At 38.1% G+C, this 19,469-nt stretch overlaps 1 protein-coding gene across 2 annotated transcripts in view; it reads right to left on the bottom strand.

Moving 5' to 3' along the window:
* Positions 1-15,715: 15,715 nt before the first annotated feature.
* Positions 15,716-19,469, bottom strand: part of fbxl17 (F-box and leucine rich repeat protein 17) — a 248,234-nt gene continuing 244,480 nt past the window's right edge. For both annotated transcript variants that reach the window (XM_062972210.1, XM_062972209.1), the window contains one exon: positions 15,716-19,182. In XM_062972210.1, coding sequence (XP_062828280.1) covers positions 19,045-19,182 — 138 coding nt within the window. In that variant the 3' untranslated portion in view covers positions 15,716-19,044. The remainder of the gene's footprint in view (positions 19,183-19,469) is intronic.

The following is a 19,469-nucleotide window of genomic DNA, read 5'->3' as shown; positions in this document are numbered from 1 at the left end:
TGTTTTAAGCCTTCAGTCTTCCCTCCCATTCAAAATAATGCCTTACCAGCATCTGTACTAAATTATTTAACAACTCCATTTGTTTGTCAAAAAGAAAAGTTTATGAGAGAATCAATTTTATTTTGTTTTGTATTGGCCTCCCACAAATCTATGAAACTTTATTTTAAAACTAACCAACTAATCACCATGAAAACTGGAATGTTGCTACTTTGGGACACATCTGGACTTAGTGTTGAACTACTAATTTCTCAGTGGTCACCAATCACACTCAAGGATAGAAAACTAATTCAAGATTTACAATATTTCTCAAGTGATAATAAATAACTCCATGGCATAGCTGCAACACAAAACATGTAAGAGTCTGAGAGAAAAAGGAAAATAAATTTAGATTTTTGCCTGCTGCTTGTGAATATTTCACCTTTCTAACTTAAATGTTTTCATGAAATTAGGGGTATGGTACTAAATAAAAAGGTTGTGAAATTGGAGCTAGAGCATTTACTATGTTTTTGTTCATATGTGCCTTCAAATTGACTCCAATTTATCAAATTTTCTTGGTAAGATTTATTCAGAAGAGGTTTGCCATTGCCTTCTTTTGAGATTAAAAGAGTGTGATTTCCCCAAGATCACTTACTTTATATTGGAGCCCCCAGTGGCACAGTGGGTTCAACTCTTGTGCTGGCAGGACTCCTGACTTGAAGGTTTGGTTGCTGACCTGAAGGTGGCCGGTTTGAATCCAACCCAGGGAGAGCGCAGATGAGCTCCCTCTGTCAGCTCCAGCTCCATGTGAGGATACGAAAGAAAAACCTACTTGAGTTTTAGAAAAGCCCTGAAAACATGGCTATGTGCCCAGGCTTTCGAAGATGAAATGATAAAGACGACCCGGACTGATTTACGGCCACAGCACGACGATTTTGGATGAATGGATTTTTAACCATGTTTTATATTTTTATATTGTTTTAATTGTTTTAACTGGATTTTCATTGCTATGTTTTAATTATGTGTAGGCATCAAATTGTTGCCAATTGTTTACGCCGCCCTGAGTCCCTTTGGGTGAGAAGGGTGGGATATAAATGTTGGAAATAATAATAATAATACTTAATTTCCATGACTCCATTTACCTAATGTAAATCAAGTCCAATAGAGAGGGAGTCCTATTGGAGGGTGCAGGCTGCATCAGGTATGGAAAGATTATATTTTCTTAAGAAAACAATTGAAAAAAAAAACTGGAGAATTGAATTTGACCTCCACTGGCAGAGACAAATGTCATGGCATACATTGTGCAAGAACTCAGAAGCATCAATGCTACGTAGCCAAGGTCTCTAAATGTGGCATGACAGGGTTGCCATATTCCAGCTCTTCAAATATGAACATGTAATTTGCATTTTGATTTTTCAAATTCCACACTCTGTCAGCCAGCCACTGCCTTCACATCCAATGCCTCGTTCTGAGACTCCCATTGACTCATTTCAAGGCATCCAGTGTCTGTACCTGTGGAAAATCCACAAAGAGAGTACAAATATCCATTCCCTATTGCTGCTCTCTTTAACTGAATTTCAGAGACATGTTGCCTTTACAGAAAGAAGTCCATTTCTTTTAGCTACCATGGCTAATGTGCATTGATGGACCCATCTTCCATCAATTTGTCCAAACCCTCATTAAACCTCTTAAGCTTAAAGACCTTCATCACACCTTGTGGCACTGAAACCCTGTAAAGAATTATGTGTCATGCAAAGAAGTGCTTTCATCTCTCTGCCCCGAATCGGCGATAGTAAATGTCACTAGGTGACCCTGAATTCTACATTATGGGAGAGGAAAAATCTTCCTATATCCACTCAGCATTTCATAAATCCATATCATGTCTATTTTTGTTCAGTCAATCTTTTTCAAACTAAATCACATGCATACATAGGTTTCACAGTTCTTTAAGCATTTGACTTGGGCCTTTTTAATGTTTAATTTTCTAGTGCTAGGATATTTGCAGTACAAAGTAAAATGTCATCACATCATACATTTAAATGAAAGGGTTATGATACTGTCCATTTCTTCTTATTTCTACAAAGCTATTTCATTTTCAGTTCCCTTCCTAATATTGCCTCCCCTTCTCTCATTACTAGTTGAGGAAATTGTTTATTTCACTACTGCGGCAGAAGGAGTGAATGTTTTTAACACACCCATTAATATATTGTCAAAGTTACATTTTGGACCACAGCTCCCTGCTGCTAGGAAATTCAGGAAAGTAGCTTTTACAAACTCTTTACCCATCTGGCTGAGAACAAAAAGAAGAACACTAGCTTTTGATGCCAAACAATCCATCTTAACAAGGAAAAACCACTGCTAATGCATAACATCTAGACAGAGTTTGCTTCCCTGAGTTTGTAGTTAACACACACAAACAGAAACACACAAACTAATATTGTTTAAATGATCTTCAAACCTATGATAAACCATCTATCTATTTTGGACTATAAGCCTCTAATGTTTTGTTCTCATCCTTAATATGGAACTAATGCACTCAAAGATATTAACATTCTTTCACTAGTTGAAAATTTTCCCAAATAGAGTTTTAGTCTGTAGTATTATAATGTAAACATCAGAGCAAACAGGTTTTAAAATCTAGGACGGAGGTGGGCAACTTGATGGGAGCCAGGACCAAATTCAAACCCCACCATGAGTTACGCTATCTATAGCAAGCTGGTAATGATGTCTCCTCTGCAGTGCCTCTCAGTAAACCTACCTTTTGGATGAGATTCAGGTGTGTTTGTGGGGGGTTAATGTATTTTCCATGTTTTCATAACTTTGGGTTTCAGTTGTCTGGGCAAAAAATCGACAGAATTTTCAAAAAAGAAATTGAATTTTGGAGTGCTTGGTGGACTGATGTAGAGATTAAGAAGCCACAAAACTGAGTTTCAGGGGTTCCATGAGCCATACTTTGGCTAGCCTACTCTGGGTTGGCAGCTTTCCCTTTAGCAGTTTTTTATACACCTGCTGAAGAAAATATTTTAATGCTTTGGGTCTTTTCTTCTTCTTAATATCATTTACTGCTTGGTTTTTGTATATTAATTGTAAGCCCATGTGTCATGTTTCCATACACACTTTTGTGCGACAGCATAGAAGGCAGACTTTATGATCTAAAACAGCTCACAACTAGTATGGTTGTTTAAAAAATATATAAGGCTGGGGGGGAGTAGGTTCATAGTTAACCAAGCCATTATAACTTTGTATTGTTGAAGGCTTTCATGGCTGGAATCACAGGGTTGTTGTGTGTGTTTCCGAGCTGAATGGCCATGTTCCAGAACATGGCCCCATGATAGCTTTACCTCCAGCCTAAGTGGTAGCGTCCTCAAATCAGGACTGTCCCAAGCCCTGACACTTGGGACCAAAACTACAAAGAAAACTCATGAAATTATGGGATATGAGTCCTGGTAATATGGCATGGGAGATGTCGCAAAAATAATGTCCTGATGATGTCTTTAAGCACAATATATTAAGCATCAATAAGAGCTGCAAAAAGTAGGCAATTTAAATACACACCAATCCATGAAGACAAAACACATTCTAGATGGATTGATTTAGGGCCTTTCCACACAGCTATATAATCCTGAATATCAAGGCAGATAATCCACAGTATTTACTTTGAACTGGGTTATCTGAGTCCACACTGCCATATAATCCAGTTCAATGTGGATTTTATAGAGCTGTATAAGGGGCCACAGCTAACAAAGCAAATCCTTGAGTCTTCAGGATCTTTGAATGGCTGTTGATAAGAGGTTGATGATGATGAATTTATTCTCCTCCTCTCCCTGTAGCTTGAGGTGGGATACAATATCATTAAAACAAGATATTAAACACTATTAAAAGACATACAATAAGATGAAGAATTAAAATGCAAGTCAAAATCCACTGATGAAATGCAGACCAAAATTCACAACTTAAAATGGACTAGATAGCTCTGCTAAGAGAGATGGGTCTTAATTGTGTCTCCAAGCTGATGACTTGAAGATCTCTTTAATCAGATTGCCACAGTTGAAATTAACTTGATGGGTGTTGACAACAAAAATTAGAAACACTTTCCAAGGCCCTCTTGCCCTGTGATTCTTCTTCTTTGTCCTGCAGATCAGGAAGAACATCTGGGTCCTGAGATCTTCCTTTGAGGGATAGTTGCTAAGAAATATGAGAAGGAGAGCCTCTGGAGGAACAGAACACTGTGGCCCAATCCAACACAATTCTTTTTGTCTTCTAATGTTCTTGTTGAGGAGGTTTTAATTGGGGGAATCGTGACAATAATGTGACTGTTCACCCATTTGTTTCCAACGGATCAGAGTTTGCAGTGCTGAAAAGGGACTTTGAAGGAACATCATACTCATGAGGACAAGTTGCTGGAGGTCTGCTTTGATTGGTAGCCATGTCCTTGGCTGGTGGCAATTGAGAATAGCTGCCTCGTGATTCATTGCCTTTTCATTCTCTGCTTCACAATGAAAACCCTTATTCCCGAAAATACTTGCAATGACTGGAGAAAACAGGGAAAATGAACTTTGGATGAGTAAATCACTCTTCCTTGCACTATAAAATTAAGCACGGCCACTTTGCACTGGGGACGGAGGCAATAATTTCACTGTATCTCTGGGGGAAGGAAACACTGCAACAGCTGGCAACTGCCATAAAAATGCCAGGATTCTAGCATTGGCACTCTTTGCAGAGGAACATTGATGAGGGTAGCTCTGATAACCAAGGACAAATCAGTACATATTTTTAAAAGGGAAACAATTCCCACCTCTGGCTTGCCTGTCAGGGAACTGATCGATTGTTGCAGAAGTACTTGAATCCCAATCTTTTTGTTATTTCCTTCATGTTTATTTAGAAGAGAATTATTTCAGCAAGGAACAATCACACTGGCACAAGGAGCTTTTAATTAAGAGGGAAGGGAAGAAAAAGGCAATTTAAAAGTTAAAAACTATAGTGCAGCTTGTAAAGTAGTTGCCAGGTTCTTTTAAAATCAATGTCATTTTGGGCATGTTAAGATGTTACAGATGGTTTCAACGACCCATGGCTTGAAAGACCCTGGTTTAGATAGCACTATAAATTGACTGTAGTTTCAAATGATGTGACTGAGCAAGGAGATAGCCTATGGGTTGGACGGAAAGGTCTTGCATAATATGGCATTTCTTTTCATTGTTTTTCTTTTAGTAGTAGATGTTTTTGATAGGTTTTATGTTTGATAGCTTAATTACATTTTAAGTTTTGTATGTTTTGAATGTTCAGTAGCTATATTTAACTGCTGTAAACCTGAACTGGGAAAAGGTGGGAAATGTAGGGAATGTTCCAGAGAAGAAATAGGCAAAAGATACTTTTGCAAGGACACACCTTCTTTGAAGGTTTTAAAACAAAGGTTGGATGGGCTCTAATTCTGTAATTCTGCATCGCGGGAGTTGGGACAAGATGGCTTTTGCAGTCACTTCCAAGTGTTGTGACTGCACCTTCGGGGATTATGGTTGATGGTGATGGGATTCGAAGAGGAAGAAAAAACCCTCGTGATGAGGGTTCACTGGAGTTGCGCAGGAAGCGACTTAAAGAGCTTAATGGGGGATCTTCTGAGGAAGATTCAGATGGGGAGTTTGGGGAAATGGATGCTGAGGAACAGGTGGTGGCTGGGGAAGTGGGCACTGAATGGGCACAGCCACCGGAGATGTCTGGGGATTTGGGGCCTATGGATACTGCTGAACCTGGGGTTTCTGCAGGAGCAGATCCCACTTGGGATGCTTGGAGAAGGGAGGATGGTTCTTTAAGTGTTCATGGGGCTAAGTGTGGGCAGGATGATTGGGACTCCGACGAACTGTTAGGCACTCCTGATCCACGAGCTCTAGCTGTGTGGAGTTCGGACTCTGAGTAAATTTGGGACACCTGGTGTTCGGGTGTGAGTGTTTGGTCACCCAAGAGGAAGGGGAATAAAATGAGAATGTTTGGCCACTTCACTTTGCGTGTGGCAAGGTGTTGCTGAGGCGCCATTGGGATCTCTGTGATTTCGTGAAGACTGGACTTGGACTGTGATTCGGATGTAAGTTATCTGGGACTGCTCTGCAGCGGAGGGATGGAATGTGTGGGTTTCCCTGGACTGCACTCTGATTACTATTTCTAGCTGCTGATACCATCGTTGCTTGGCTCTTTGTGCCTTTTCGTGGACCTGGTTTGGATAACTGCACCCTCTTCGGACTCTGGATTGGAATTTGACCTGGCTTCTGTCTTCGCCCTCTGACTGATGACTACTCCCGGCTTCTGACTACTGGTTTGTCCTTCGGAATTTGCTGCTGCCTCCTGACCTGACTTTAGATCCTCCTGACAACGGCTATTCATCATCCCTTTGAAGCTCTCGGCTTTATCTGCACCGTGGAAGCAGTTTACTGCACTTCTAGTTTGTTTTGTTTTCAAACCAGTTTGGTGTTTTTCTTTTGGGAACTGTCCCTTTAAACCCGCAAAGCCGGCTGGCTGTTTCAGAAACGGTTTGGAGCCAAAAGAGGCTTTTGCACTTTCAGTTATACTTTGCAGCTTCTGGAAGGTTTCAAGTCTTTGTTTATTTTGCATATTTTCTAGCAGTCAACTCAATTTGTTCTCTAAAGCTGAACTGAAGCGTCTTTTAGTTTTTATTGAATGCCAGCGTGGAAAAATAGCTTGGCTTGTTTTTGAGTTATATTTTTGTCCGAACTACTCTTGAAACACTGATAAGTGAAGTGTTTCAAGGATACCCTCTGTGTTTATGTTACTTTTGGCTTATCTTCTGAATAAACTCTGTTTTGTTTGTTAACTGGCGTCTGACTCTTGACACCAACTCTGTGGCTCTTTCCACACAGCTGTATAAAATCCACATTGAACTGGATTATATGGCAGTGTGCATTCAGATAATCCAGTTAAAAGCAGATATTGTGAATTGTGTTGTTTATTTGTTCAGTCACTTCTGACTGTTCGTGACCTCATGGACCCGCCCACGCCAAACCTCCCTATCAGCTATTGCCACAAAAAAAAAAAAGGAACAAGCCAGTCACTTCAAGGATACTATCCATCCATCTTGCCCTTGGTGGCTCCTCTTCCTTTTCCCTTCCATTTTCCCCAGCATCGTTATCTTCTCCAAGCTTTTCTGTCTTCTCATTATGTGGTCAAAGTACTTAATCTTTGTCTCTAATATCCTTCCCTCCAGTGAACAGTTGGGCATAATTTCCTGGAGTATGGACTGGTTTGATCTTCTTGCAGTCCAAGGCACTCTCAAATATTTCCTCTAACGCAACTGTTCAAAAGCATCTATCTTCCTTTGCTCAGCTTTCCTTATGATCCAGCTCTCGCATCCATAGGTTACTATGGGGAATACCATTGCTTTCATTGCCAGTGTGATGTCTCTACTCTTCACTATTTTATCGAGATTGGTCATTGCTCTCCTCCCAAGAAGTAATTGTTTTCTAATTTCCTGTCTTCATCTGCAGTAATCTTTGCGTTTAGTAATCTTGTGGATTATCTGCCTTGATATTTTGGGTTATATGGCTGTGTGGAAGGGCCATAAGTCTTTATGAATTAGAGACCTGCAATCCAAAATTGATCACTGTAATTGGTCATTATAGCAACAATCCCTCAGAAAATATTGTTCACTGAAGTCTTAGCTTTAACGTAACATTCATATACATACTACACTGGATAAACCCAGCTTAACATGGACTGAAATTTCCTTTAGAGAGCATCTTAAATCCTTTCTAAAAACATTATTCTAATTTCTATGAACACCTATGGTAAATATTTATTCTTAGAAAAGGTATTTCAAAAGCATCTTAGCTCTTTTCCTCAAAAGACAGCTAACATTAGCTTATTCACCTGTTTGTGGCACTATATATAAAAGCAGGCAATTCTCATATTTTTAAAGAAATACATTGTGGTGCCACTTTATTTTAAAATATAATATTAATACAGAATTCTTAAAATATGCCTTTTTCTAGCTGACAGTTTCTGCTCTCAACCTTTGCAGTGTTATACATAAAAAATAAGATGTTGCACTGGGGTTGGCATAGGTTTCCATACACAGTTGCTCATTCTCCAATGATTTCCCACTGGCTTGGTGTATGCTTATGGGGAGATCTCAGAAGGAGAAAGAATTTACCATGGTGCCTACATTTTATTTATATTGTCATGCAAAATAGTTCCCACTTGACTTTTCCTTATTTTGATGCATCTTCTTGATGGAATAAACAAGTGCTACCTGGAGTTTTCAAGTACACATAGCTTGAAAGGAGCAGTGGCATCATTCCTCATATCACTCAGCTCGACTTTAATTTGAATGTACATTGCAGCATAATGAGCTATGCATCCTTTTGCTTGTCTAAAACTTAAGCTAAAGAACTACTCACACAAAAAAAACAGAACTTCTACTGCACCTTGAAGAAACTTGTGTAATTCTTCATGAATTCATAATTTCATTCTATATTCCTCCCTCTCTCTCTCTCTCTCTCTCTCTCTCTCTCTCTCTCTCTCTCTCTCTCTCACACACACACACACACACACACACACACACACACACACACACACACAGGCCATTATATTCATCCCTTAATGCTAATTTTAAAGCCATAGGATGTCATTATGACCACATAAAATGGGTGAGGAACACAACTTTGCAACCACTAGAACAGTGGTTCTCAACCTGTGGGTCCCCAGGTGTTTTGGTCTACAACTCCCAGAAATCCCAGCCAGTTTACCACCTGTTAGTATTTCTGGAAGTTGAAGACCAAAACATCTGGGGACCCACAGGTTGAGAACCACTGCATTAGAAGCTCTAGGGAAGGTCTCTGTGTGATTATATGGTACAGGTGTGGATTCTGTCACCAGAGAAACCTGGTACAGGAACCGGGGGGGGGGGGGTCGCCAATTTTGGGCAGTGGGATGGCTTCTGGAGGTTGATCATTCCTGAACTAAAATGTAACCAAGTAGAGGCAGTTCCCAGGTTACGAACAAGATCAGTTTTGTAGGTTTGTTCTTCAGTTGAATTTGTATGTCAGCCAGAACAGGTACTTTTTAAAAGTGTAATTCCTGCCATTTTTTAAAGTTTTGGATAGCAGAGGTGTTTGTTTTGCTGTCCGTGCCCCTATTCAGAAGATTTCACATCACTTTCTGTCCCTATGACAATTGGATTTTGTAAAACATGACTTGTTGTCAAAACAAGGATTGGTGATCAAGAAACCTTTTCCCTATGATAACTCTTACAGGAGTGAATTTCCCTTCCTAGGGGTAGATTTATCTCACTTCCCATTGTCTTAGCTGTTTGTAACTAGGAATCGTATGTAAGTTGGATGCATGTAACTTGGGGACTGACTGTAGAGCTACGTATTAATACTAATCTGAAATTAATCAGGCCTAAAGATACCAAATATTGTTGGAATGTGCTCCCCATATTTTTTTCCTACTGTGTATAATACGAAAATAAAACCATGTTTGTGTGCTTCCCTTCTGCTAGATCCTGCCACCTGTTTGCCAAAGCTGTTAACAGTCTGCTTTCATGTTGGTATTCAGAGCCCTTTTCTTGTTTATTGTAACTCCCCTAAAATGTATTAAGGAACACTGCCATTATTTCAGGGTGATTAAATTGACATGTACTCAAAATAGTTACCTTTACCTGGTGTTTTAGTTGAGATTTGGGAGAAAATTGAATGGTTGGTGGACACTGAGCGTCAAAATATGACAACCTAGGAGGAGTGATTCAGCTTTATGTCTAACTGTCACATGCATTTATCTCAGTGACCTTGTGGCTTCATTTCCAAAGCCAGACTACTCCGTCTGTGAGGAAGCTGCCTCTTTCTACAGCTAAGTCTCAATTCCCTGAAAAAAATAAATCAATACATCAGCAGTTCATGAGAACAGCTTTACACTTATTTTGAAAGTCCTGTTAGTGAGAGAAGAACATCTGATTGCTTTGAATATTTCTATGATGGCTTTGCTCTGATAAGCAGAATTCATAAGACCACAAAGGGTAAGAGATTGTTCACTGAGAATAGGGAGGTAAAGTTGTGGATCTGCAGGATTCAATAGTCTCCTGGAATCAATCTATCTACTCAGTAGCTGATGATCTACACTACACATGAAGCTGATGTATATTAGTTCTTTCTCCCCAATTTTCACAAGTTTTGTTTCGGAAAACAAGGCAAAATACCAGTAGGAAATCCAGCTCCAGAGTAGAAGTGAAATGTTGATCACCACTTCCTTACTTCTGATCCGCTAAGCTTATATCAGAAGACTTTGGATTTTACACATCACAGCTCTCCACCACAGCTGGAAGGTTCTCTTGCCCAAGTGACTGTCCTTTCTTCACCAAAAAGTAGGATCAGAATATTGAAATATCCCATGTAGTGACCTGGACATCAGTGTGGAAAATACTTGAGAAACTGCTAAGATTACACCGTGACTGCTGTTGGCGCCAAGTTCTTTTAAATTGATGCACATTGCCCCAAATGCCCAGGTTTCAATACTTTGAAACCTGCTAATTTCTCCGTGTCAGTTGGGCAGCTACAGGGCATTGTGAAGACCTGGAATTGCAACTAGGCATCCCATCTCAGAACTCAGGTGCTTATTAGCAAAAGTTCATTGACTGCGCTCTTTTACTCTTTTCCTGTGGCAGTAAATCTACTCCTCTTCACATCAAATAAAAGTAAAGAGGAGGCGGAAAGGAGAGGTAACCTAGTCTATGCCTGCTGACAAAAGGGTGCACATGTTCCCAATACAGGCTATGATGGAAGACATGCCGGAGGGTCCCCTGTTAGGTGTTCTCTTGGACCTTAAACTGGTCTTGTGAAAGGACTTGATTTCATTGCATTTTCCTTTTCTTTTATCTGTATATAAAGTTTTTGACCATTTGCTCTTTTCTCTTAATTTTGGAGATCCAGGAAACATGCAAGCATGTTATCGCTAGCAGTTCTACAAAAAAAACAAAACCCTATATATCCCAACAACCTCAGAAACATGTATACTTCAATGATGGTAGTATATGGTTCTGAATGTCCTTTCCACAGGAAGCTCATTACATTTTCTCACAGATGACCTCCTGAAAGTTGGATAAAAATCTTCCTTTTCAGGAATTTGATGTTAATTTGATGATGTTAATTTATCCGTGCTTTGAATATTTTGTTTTTACTACTGTGTTATTTTTATTATCTGCTATTTTTCATATTTTAATGCTAACTGGGGTTTAATTATAGAAGTTTAGTTCTGTGCCACTTTGAAATACTAAGAGAAAGGATGGGATATAATTAGCTTAAAATAAAAATGAATTGCAGTACTCTTTTCAGTTGAATACCTTAAGTTAGTAGGAAAAACTGATCAGTATTGAACAAGAAGAAACATGACAATTGTACCTCCCAGGTAGACCAGACCTATTAATCAAAACTTGGTAAGTAAACACTTCCATAAATTACTAAGATTTAATGGGTCTATTCTATTTGGGATTAACAAAAGGTTATATTGCCAATTCCAGTGGGTTAAATATTACTAAGTAGTCCAGTTAAATAAGCTGAAAATACCAATGTACAATTCAAATTAAAATATATAAACTCAAATTTTTTTGGCTATCCCTGTCAATTAAGTTTTATCCAAATGTTGAACCATTAATCTAACATGGGTTTAAGTAGTATCTACAATATAAGTAATCAGTGCGATTTCTACAAGAGAAAGGAGTCTGTCATTCTACGAAATTAATGCTTGCCTGACTTCAGAAAACATATTTCTATAAGAAAGTAGTCCTGATTTTGTTACCCTGATCACATTGTTTTTTGGTCATGATACAATGCTTTGCCTATGTTCTTGGATTAGTATTAACCTAGCAAAACAATATGATTTTAAAAGGCTTAGTCTCAACTAAACATCCACAACAAATCCAAATAGCTTTATCCAACTCCAGTTCCAGTATCAAAGTGTAAAGAGTAAACATTATGTATTCTTACTTTCAAAAGTAATTTAAACTTTGTAAATTGTTTGATCTTTTCTGAATGACTTAGTCTGGGTTGCACAGTTTTGCCATTACAGAAGACAGGTGCTTGTATCTGAATGCATTTAATATAGGAGATGCACATATACCTGACATTGGGTCCACTATTTCCACAGCATGACAAGAGCCATATCAACTCATGCATGTTATACTGTTGCTAAAAAAACTGGATTTTTTAAAACTAAAAAAGGATAGTAGATTATCGATCCATGTTTGAGGGTAAAGCTCTTTTTCCTCCCTCTCAGACTATACCTGGTCTTTAGCTCCATGCTAGTTCCCCGTGTGAAACTGCAGTAGAGAGATGATATAGTAGCTGGATCATAGTTATAGTGGGAAAGATTATAGGTGTGTGACAGGTTTAGATAAACACTTTTAGCAGATCTTTGCAGTTTACATTCTTTCATTCAGTAATCACAGCTTCTATGAAATGTTTGCATATTGAGCTCCTTATGCATTATTATGCTTTATTAAAAAAAAGTTAACATGTTCTTTTGTTCTAATGGTGTATAAAACTTCTCCTATGTCCAATATGGAGACTCTGGTGGTGCAGCGGGTTAAACTGAACTTGCAGACCGAAAGGTTTGAATCTGGGGAGCAGGCTGAGCTCCTGCTGTTAGCCCCAGCTTCTGCCAACCTAGCATTTCAAAAACTTACAAATGTAAATAGATCAATAGGTACTGCTCTGGCAGGAAGGTAACGGTGCACCATATAGTCATGCCGGCCACATGGCCTTGGAGGTGTCGACAGACAATGCTGGCTCTTCGGCTTAGAAATGGAGAGGACCTCCAACCCCCAGAGTCGACTATGACTAGACTTAATGTCAGAGGAAAACCTTTACCTTTACACATGTTCATCCTCATGCAAATCTCAGACAAAACACTTTCTCAACTTATTTAAATATATGATGGTGTTAACTGTTCTTCTGATATCACTGGTGCAACCTTAATGAGAGGCTGGGCCATTTGTGAAGGGCCAATTTTCTGCCTTGGGGTCTTTTGGATGCCCCAAAATCCAAAATATGAAAGAAAACCTCTACAAAACTATTCACTTTTGAATTTTAAAAGCAGCTATATTCATTTCAAACAGTATGGCTAGGAAACCTCACCCTATTTCAAAAAGTAAATGGTTACTTCAGGAGGATTCCAAGTGATGTTATTCATTGTCTTTGGACTAATAAGGTACAACAGGGGCCCCTTCTACACTTCCATGTAATTCAGATTATCAAAGCAGGTAATCCACATTATCTACTTTGAACTGGATTATCTGAGTCCACACTGCCACATAATTCAGTTCAAAGCAGATAATCTGGATTTTATATGGCATTGTAGAAGGGGCCTGAGTCTTTGAAACAACCTTTGGGCCACACATTACCACTTCTACTGTAATAAAACATGCAACCACTAATGTCACCTCTTATATTGTTGATAGAAGTCTGTGTTTGTTGATTGTATTTTGAAGTATGAGCTGATTCAGTCACGCAATTGATCAACCTCCCTTTTTTGTTATCTGTGTCAATTTTCTTCTTATACATTCAAAACTATTTCCATTGGAAGTAGCAATATAATTTCAGTATAAATTCTCAATTCGTTAGGGAGCTCAAGGCCTCTTTGCTTAATTTTACTGAACCAGCCTGATGGAACTAGACTAAGAAAACAGAAAGATGATTATAATTGTTTCCTTGTAGGGTGGCGGAAGACAAGAAAGTTATACCACAATGGGTAAAGCAAGCAGATTGTTGGATCAGAAGAATTTTGTTTAAAAACCAAAATACTATATTAGACTGTTCCGCTGAGTATGAAAAATCTTTTAAGACCAATGGAGTACCTGATAGAATGGATCTGTTCAATTACATACCCTACATTTCCAGTAAGAATTTTGGAGGACTAGGATAGGACCATTGGGGTTATATACTAAAAGTGCCAGGGTGTATATTAGCAACTTTGGTCAAAACTATTAAGATGGAACACATCTTGACATTCCACTACTAGTCAAAGGAAGATGGCATTGGACTAAGACTTCAATAATACATCTTCATAAATTCTCAAGTTATGAATGATAAACCCCAGCAACTGTTTTTAAACATTCAGAGCCGAACTTTTGATTTTCACATGTAAATAACAAATCCACAAGCCTAAGGTAGCTCTCTGAAAATTCCTCTGCACCCAACTCATTTGTCTCAGCAAAGTAGAGAGGAAGTGTCAGGAGGAGATGGTTGCTTAAAAGAAATGAAACTATCAACATTCTGCTGAAGCATGCCTCTCTACCAAATCATTACAATATGTCAATCGAGAAAAGTGCACATACATAAGTCTGGAATTTCTTGTTTATATCTTTTTAGTTTGAGCAACAGACTCAGCAATTTCTGTTTGAATTAACTGATAACCAAAAGGAAAACAAAACAATCTTCCGGTGTTGTCACTTGTGCAACTACAGAGATGGAGAAGAGTTATTTCCTCATTTGTCAGGGATTTTCTTCAGGTGCACACAAAGAAAAATGTGACCTCAAAAAGTTAACATTCATGATCATGTTAAAATGTTAGTTGCTTTCTTAAGTATTGTGGTTTTTCAAGTGTATAGCTGTTCTATTATTATTATTATTATTATTATTATTATTATTATTATTATTATTATTAATACCCCACCTTTCTCGCTGTGGTGACTCAAGGCAGCTAACAATCAACACTAAGTTAGGTAAAAGTTTTCTCCTGACATTAAGTCTAGTCGTGTCCAGCTCTGGGGGCTGGTGCTCATCTCCATTTCTAAGCTGAAGAGCCAGTGTTGTCCATAGACACCTTCACGGTCATGTGGCTGGCATGACTGCATGGAGCACCGTTACCTTCCTGCCGGAGTGGTACCTATTGATCTACTCACATTTGCATGTTTTTAAACTGCAAGGTTGGCAGAAGCTGGGGCTAACAGTGGGAGCTCACCCCACCCCCCAGATTTGACCTTTCAGTCTGCAGGTCAGCAGCTCAACGGTTTAGCAAGGGGCTCCAACAATCCACACTAGACAAGTTTAAAAAGTGCAATACAAAAGTTAAAAAAACAATTAAATAGTAACAGTGTGGAAAAAAAGAATTAAAATACAGTAAATGCACTAAAATGGCCTTTAAAACTCATATCCCACAATCCCACTCAACCTCCCCAGAAAGAAGGCCAGAATACAGTATGGTAGCCATTCTATCCCATTTTCACATAATGAGCAATGTATCCAGCCGAAGTATGAAATATTGACTTACATTAACCAGAGTTCATCGTTAGATCTGAACTGGGGATTTAAACTAGAGTCCATAAACTTGGGGATCATGGGATGTGTCTGTAAAAGTGTATGTAATTTGCTGCAAAAAAGGGGACCACCCTCTGAATATGCGTGTGAGGGAAGAATGGGAGGAGGGAGTAGAGAAGGTTGGGTATGAGTCAAATACTTAATCTGGATTAGTTTGAAGAGGTTGGCTTCTACTTGAAATGTGACTATTCAATTTAAGTATTGTTATTAATTTTGTGTTGCATTTTATTTTTATTCTCCCCCCATGCCTCCAGTTTCTAATATCTCAGTCCCAAGAGAAATGAGAGTAACTTTTTCCAGGTTGGCAAAATAAAGTTTCCATTATGTATTTCTCTTGTTACTGTACAAGATCAACCTAGACAATGAAAAACACAAAAATTATTAACGATGGACAACAGTGCAGTTATAAAAAGAGGAAAAAAACCAGATTTCTTTTCCAGTCATTGTCTTTATTTGTGAAAATACTGCCAAATATTCACATGGATAAAAAGCCCTGCATTTTATATATTCATGTGTATTTCTGACATGCCAGGCAAAATCCACTGTACATTTTGTTTTTTTTGTGCAAAGGCTTTTTGTCTCAATTTGAAATATCTAATAAGAAAACATTCAAGGAATTGTGACAAAAATGACACAAGAAGCCCTTTCTGTTATTGTCAGGAACGGAGGCTGTGAGACTGGATATATGGTTTACACAAACATACCAATGCTGTTTTCCAACTTGTGCTGCCTAAAGTCTTCTAGATTAGCCAAACATTTTGACAATAATGGCAAGTCTTCAGGTCAAGGCTGAACATTTGATATTTTGGATTAAAACACTTTAACCTTTAAAAAACAAATACACAATGTTACATCTAAAAAACAAAACAATATATCCTTTATAAAACTGTTGCATTCTAAAGGTTACTTACTGCCCTGTCTTTTTTCAGTGTCTGCTTGTCAACTCTCCTGAAATTTAACTCTTCACAGTACTGCTAACAAACACAAAAATAAACCTTCCATTGCTATATTCTGACTATTTTCTGTATATATTAGATCTAAAAACCTGCTCTGGATTCCAGATGATTGACCTTATAGCAAATTCAGGTATACTCTGTGAAGTAGGATACAAATAAGAAATGTATGCAGTATAATTCAAAAGAATTGGAAGATTTCCTCCACCGAAGAAATAATTTTAGATATAACAGGGGTGGGAATCGTGTTATTGCACTCTCAGCACCCCTTATCCTTGGTTGTGCTGGCTAGGCCTGTTGGGAGGTGCAGTCGAACAATGTCTGGAAGGGTGTACCTCTGATGTAAAATAATAGGAAGATCCAACAAGATAATCAACAATAAATTCATTTCACTCTGAACTTAGTACATTTCAGTAGTGGCTCTTTAACTTGGTTAACTATCAAACCCTTAAATAGTCAGTAATGATGGCAGAACAAGAATACACTTCTATACATAACTATTTGGGAATATGTGTGACTGAGTTTAGTGAAACTTACTCCCAGGAAAGTGTGTAAAGGATTTCAACAAAAGGGCTGGTTGAAATGGGCACATTTCTCCATGTGAACATGAATGGAGATATATGATTGCACAAAGAAAAGTAGGGCACACACCTCAGTGTATTTATAATTAACCATCAGCAATTTTCAGTTATGGAAGCCATCACCTTAGATTACAGAGGTAGCTCTCTCTCTCTCTCTCTCTCTCTCTCTCTGTGTGTGTGTGTGTGTGTGCATGTGCATGTGCATGTGTATGTCAGTATATATCAAAACTTTCTGAACAGCTGTGAATCTAAATACTTGACTGCATGGGTGAATATAAATGTGTGCACCCACACTAACTTGTTTTAATCGTTTTTACATAGAAATACTTCCATTTTGCAGCTTGAATGCATTCCAAAGGGATGGGTGATGGAGAAATGTGATGTGGTCTATGATAGGGACAAGTTGTTGTAAAGTTGGGAAGATCTCCTTGCATTAGGAAGTGTCCTTGGTCCCTGGCTGAAAGCACCATATGAGGCTTCTTTATCCAGTGCTGTGATCATAGAATTCTTTGTTTCTCCTACACATGTATTGTGGCCTATCTTGTATCGTATCCACTTTCTTTATGGAAAGAAAGGGCTTTGGCAATAGGGGCAGATAACCCAGGAGAGGGGATAGGGAAAAACAAGGAGCCTTGCAAATCAGATTGGGTTCTCAAATTGTGGGTCACCTCACCACTGATCTATAGCCTATGGGGATTTGGCAAATAGCGCCCCACCCCTGAAGAATGAACAGATCTCCATGTGCAGCAACTAGTCTTTAAGTCACACAGCAGGCAGGCAAAACAGATTCCAAAAGATTTCGGCCATCCCAACAAGCCTCAGTAAGATAATATATTTAGAGTGCAAAGGAAAAGGGAACAGAAAAGGTTTCCTTTTACATTTAAAGAGACCACAACTTCTCTTACATTTGGTTTTAGGGAACTGTAGTTTAACTAAAACAATGTTCCTGAACAAGGTAGGAACAGAAACCACTGTTTCATTTATATTCTGCTTTTCTCCCAAAAACAAGAGTCAAAACAGCTTGCTTGCACTAGCCATAATGTAATCTAACTAGTCACAGATCAGTTACAGTTCAAGTGTAACAGGGACCTGTGTTTTGTTTAAAAATGGAATCAAATGCTTTCAGTCTCCTGCTGTGGTATATATATATCAGAGACATCGTGAGGAATGCACAAACCTGAAACTTATTGCAGCTCTTTCATATATTGGGAAATCATACTTTCCTGTTGCCTCTGGATCATTCATTTTCTTTTTTACACAATCAGTCTTACACTAATTTCTATTGTAACATTTGTTTAAAATTAAAAGGAAATTACATTCCATACACTGTTGAACTAGAAGATACAAACATGTAGAAACTTTGTGAAGGGCACAGTCAGTAAGGAATATCTACTATAGTTGTTTGTTTCAAAAGGACAGTAGATTTACAATAGATTAACAAACTAAAGGGCAAAAATGGCAGCACTAACAGAAAGCAGTAGTACCATCTATTTCAATACCCACAACATACATGCCCAGCATTTATCAAAGGTTCCATTAAAGCAGAGAACCTGTAATTGAAATGTTATATTCTTTTACACTGTGGATTCTGTTGCTCTGCATCTCAAAAACACACATGTGTGGATAGCATAAATTTAGACAATCTGCTTTAAAATTTGCATTTAATTTAAGTGGTCTCCAGGAAAGAAGTTGTCACTTATAATCCAAAAAAAGATATGAACACCTGAAATAAAGATATAATATGAAAGAGAAAGGCATAATATATTAAATTACTGATGCTACCCACAGAACTAACAGGAACCAACTTCAAGAAATCGGCCAAAGGCTTTTAAACATTGGATTTATGTACATAAAAAAACATACAATCCATCTCTGAATTGTTTCCATAACGAACATATACTTGGACAAAACATCCAATTGATGTTTCTGCTTTATGTAAACTGAAAAGTATATTGCATCAAGAAGAGCAGCAAGCTCTTTGCAAAGTCTTTATGTTCACAAATAAACATTCAGAAAAATAAAATATCTGACCAGGTTTTCTTTTCGTCCAATGTTTCCATTAACAGACTGAACAGACATTTCCTACATATATAGTCATATTCAAAATTAAAAGATTTATGCTAAAATGGAACATACCTTTAATAAAAAGCAAAATATTAATAGTAAAAACAATTTTCAAATGTTCAGTCTAACTCTGCTGTCTATTGAATATCAGATCATGAGCTAAGAGGCAGTGGACATGTTGGGTGTCCAGCCCATCTGGTATGCTCTTTCCAAGGTCCTCTTGCAGTCTTGTAGGACGGTGCTGAAGGTAATGTGTGGGTGCTGCTGCACTAGCTGTTCCACGGTCACTTCATTCACCTGCACACATAAAAAATAATTTTATATTTTATTTATTTTAAAAACTGAGTTGTCTTTTAGCTCACAGAGCCAAGAACACTTGCAATTAAAAATTATTAATTAGGAATTTTAGAACAATAATAATAATAATAATAATAATAATAATAATAATAAAACTTTATTTATACCCTGCCACCATCTCCCCAACGGGGACTCGGGGCGGCTAACATGGGGCCATGCCCAGAGCAATACAATATAATAAAATATAAAAACAACATATCATAGCACCATTAAAAAATACAATAAAT

This window comes from Anolis carolinensis, chromosome 2 (assembly GCF_035594765.1).
Source record: "Anolis carolinensis isolate JA03-04 chromosome 2, rAnoCar3.1.pri, whole genome shotgun sequence".
NCBI lineage: Eukaryota > Metazoa > Chordata > Lepidosauria > Squamata > Dactyloidae > Anolis > Anolis carolinensis.
The sequence above is the reverse complement of the archived record's forward strand: the minus strand, read 5'-3'. Positions and strand labels throughout refer to the sequence as shown.